A 3,882-nucleotide genomic window follows, 5' to 3' on the forward strand; every position below is an offset into this window, starting at 1 on the left:
TTTTGGCTTGTGTTATATTTTTTATGGGAGTGGTGAAAAATATTAAATACCTCTGCCATATGATCTTAGCAAGGGTAGGGCTGAGAGAAGCCAAGTGGTTAATCTTCTACCATGCCCGAGCTCCTAGGGTTACTACTGCAATGTGTTGTGTGACCGGATAGTTAATGAAAATATGGCTTTAATTTGCACCATACTGGAAGCTTTAGCTCTGAAATGGAAATTAAGGCAGATATTCCAAAAATACCTGCCTTAGTTTCTGTGCCTGTAAACTACATTAATTATCTGTCATGGACAGCAGCTTTGTCATCGTCCTAAAAGAATACGCAGAGATCCGAAAAGCCTCTCTTGTCACCAGACCATATCTATCTCTGTGTACCTGGTGGATATACCACCAACTCAGCCTGTTCCTTGAGCTTCAATCACTCTTGCTTAACTGAATTTGTGAAAATCTTTCTCGCTTCAGCTCCATGGAGCGTTTTGACATGAAAACAGAGATGGATGATTTATGGGTTATTTCATTAATTCTGTGCATTAGATTTCCCTCAAAAAAATCTGCTTCATCTGAGCTTTGAACTTCAGTGCACCTAAGATGAATGGAGAGGGTTATGCTCCATGAGTGTTACTTAGAGTTTGGTGATATCTAATTTCCTCCTCATTGTTTGTATCTTACTCATGCTTGAACTCTATAGAGAAATCTGACAAACATATAGCTAGACTAAATTGAGATGTTTCACCTTATCTGATATTTAACGTGAACCATTGGCTTCTTTGAGGCTGGAATTAAGTACTTGCTTTCAGTCATTCTAATTAGCAGTTGCTTAAAATGATAGTGAAATCCGTTTTCTGAGCCAAATGAATCACTCAGACATTGAGGAAATAAAAATAAACAGCATTAGATTTGATCATTTGGAGTAATATGCATAATATGCTGGGAATCACAGAATCATAGAATGGCTTAAGTTGGAAGAGACCATAAAGCCCATTCAGTTCCAGCTCCCCACCATAGGCTGATTGCCCCCCACCAAATCAGGCTGCCCAGGGCTCCATCCAACCTGGCCTTGTGCACTTCCAGGGCTGGGGCATCTACAACTTTTCCGGGCAACATGTTCCAGTGCCTCAATATTTTTGTTCTGTGAACCATCAAAATAGTATAAGGAAGAACAGAATTTGACTCTTACTCAGGAAGCAAAGTATTATTCAATCCATTGGAAGCTCGAAAGGCGTATAGAACATGTAAGATCTGTTCCTTGAACCTACACACATTCATTTCCCAAAAAACTCTTGCTGGAAGGAATTGAGCTGTGCTTGACCTGGCTGTATTGCACAACTGAATCCTGAGGGGTGACGTGGGCTTTTATAATGAGTCTCTACAGCCCTGTGCTTACAAAAATGGACAGTTGGCTTGGTGTGCACCAGCTACAAGGAGCATTCTAGAGCAAGATGTCTGCTAATTGCTGGCACATGTTAATATCTTGGTTTGGGTCTCTTTTTCAGGCAAGATAATCAAAGGTTGTCTTGTCACTGAACAAACCACCACATTTCATTGACCTTGCACTGTCTCATTAAGACTGTTTGTTGCATGGATCCATAACGATATACAAACACACCACTGCTGAACCTTATATACTGGAAGGCAACATTACGGCTGAGCATTCAACCCTAGCACTGCATCGCTTGACTGCTTCTTTTCTCAGTTTCAATGTTGCATAAACAACTGTTTTTCTGCTCTGTTCTACGTGCTCACACACGCATGGAGGCCCTACTTCTCTGCTCCCTCCCACACCAGCAAGCTTCCCTTGGCTTTGCTGGAAATTTTGCCTAACAATTAAAATGTCACTTTTTACATGGTTTCTTCAGATTTACTTGGATGATGAGAATAAATGTATCCCTTTTGAAGAACTGCTCGCTCTCCTTGGGCTCACACTATGCTTATGTTACTCCTTGTTCACAAAATCTGTGTGCTATGTTGATCTGGGCAAGGCAAATATGAGCTAGTACCATCTACATGAAGACTGTGGCACATTCAAGAAAATTAACTAGTTTTGGATCAGCCAACTGAAATTATTTTAGATTCTGTAACCTCAGAACTGTTTCTTTTGCCAGCAATTTCTTGTCCTTCCTCTACCTTGTAAAAATTTCTTAGATTCTATATTTAAGTACAAGGCTGATGGAAAAGTCAAGAGTATTTATGTTCCTATGTAACACTGTAATGTTGTAATGAATACAGCACTTACCTTTCTGTTTTCTGGATATCCAATTACAGCCTTGATTTGGAAACCTAATTCCTGAAACTGTCATTAAAATCACTCTCGAAGAGTGAAGGCCAATAGTGGGGTATTGCATGGAGTAGACTCAGGATCCAAAGGCTGCCACTGGCTCAGGTTTCTTACCTCCTGTTTATTCTTCAAACTGGGAAAGAAAAATTTGATCCTCACAAATAAATGATAATTCCTAACAGAGGTAAAACATGGCACCAATGTGCACATTTCCTGTGGTAACTTTTCAACAGAAAATTTCATCACAAACTAATTAGTGAGGACATAATGGAGGCACAAGTGGCATATCCAAAATGTTTCAGTCCTTTTGAGACTTCCTGTAGTTTAAGGCTGAACCTTGGCTTGAGCAGTAAATATCAGTAAAAGTGATAGGTAACGTTAAAAGCATCAATTTTACTAGCATATATACTAGCAAAACTGATCATACTTAGACTGGGACAACTCCAGATGTTGGTCATCTCCACTCACTTCACCCTGAACATCTTCACTCAGTCTATGCAAGGAAAGAGCTAGAAGGTCCTTTTTATCTCTCACTTGCAGCCCGGGACCTGCATCCATCTGGATCTCTATGTTCAGCATCAGCCTCATTATGTGTCTTGTATTTATCTGCATTTTTTATCTAGTAGTCACTGTGCTGTTCAGGAGCCAAGTATGGTGGTTTCAGACCTCAGTGTTTGCTTTACCAGACAATTTTCCCTGGTCATTAGGGATGTATTGCATAACCTCTCCTTTTCTCTCCTGAGCTATTTGGAAGGTGATAATGCTTGCAAAAACACAATCTAAATTTTCATGATTTCTGTCAGGGTAGCAATATTTCACTGTGTAGTTTGAAGGGCTGCTTGGCAGATAATTTTTATTAACTGAATATTTAAATATCCCAAGCTGAGGCAATATGAGTTGTTCTGAGCAGAACCACCTTTTTGAAGAGGCAGGCTGTGTGACTGTGCAGGGTCTCATTTAAATGGTCTGATTCTTGATTTTCTAGGTGTTCTCCAAGAATTTGACCAAAAATGCCTTTGGGAGGGATTTGCAGTTTTTCATGTGCAAGCCATAAACCTCCAAGAAAAGCATTAGATAGGAATTCGTACTGTCAAGGGTGTTTCCACAAATGTATTTTATAGTGCACAGATCAATCAGCCCTAAAATTCACCCTCCCATCTGCAGCATAGAGTTGGATATGTGGTTTCTTAGCAAGGGAGAATAAACACCAGAAATCTGCATTACCTGTGTGACAGGAGTTCTGAGATGTCATTCAGACTACCACAGTTTTGAACATTTCATATGCAGGTTATAAATAATTAACCCTTCCTGCCAGTAACGCATTGCAGTATATGAACTCACAAATATATGGAAATGTATTGTATTGGGGGATGAAAGGATTGAGTACAGCCTTGCCAAAAAGGACTTTGGGATACTGGTGGATGGCAAGCTTGCAGCCTGGAAGGCCAACCATATATGGGGCTGCATAAAAGAAGCGTGGCCAGCAGGGTGAGAGAGGTTATCCTGCCTCTATGCTCTGCACTGGTAAGGCCTCACCTGGAGCACTGCATCCAGATGATGAGTGCTCAGTACAGGAGCATGGAGCCGTTGGAGCATGTCCAGAGGA

The 3,882-nt window shown here is 40.6% G+C and overlaps 1 protein-coding gene across 1 annotated transcript in view; it reads right to left on the minus strand.

Moving 5' to 3' along the window:
• The window catches only part of FGFR3 (fibroblast growth factor receptor 3), a 52,351-nt gene extending 49,487 nt beyond the window's left edge, over positions 1-2,864 (minus strand). The window contains exon 1 of the mRNA XM_019615159.2: positions 2,745-2,864. Within this exon, the coding sequence (XP_019470704.1) occupies positions 2,745-2,864 (120 nt within the window). The remainder of the gene's footprint in view (positions 1-2,744) is intronic.
• Between the last annotated feature and the right edge of the window lie 1,018 nt (positions 2,865-3,882).

Source organism: Meleagris gallopavo, chromosome 4 (assembly GCF_000146605.3).
Source record: "Meleagris gallopavo isolate NT-WF06-2002-E0010 breed Aviagen turkey brand Nicholas breeding stock chromosome 4, Turkey_5.1, whole genome shotgun sequence".
NCBI classification, from domain to species: Eukaryota; Metazoa; Chordata; class Aves; order Galliformes; family Phasianidae; genus Meleagris; species Meleagris gallopavo.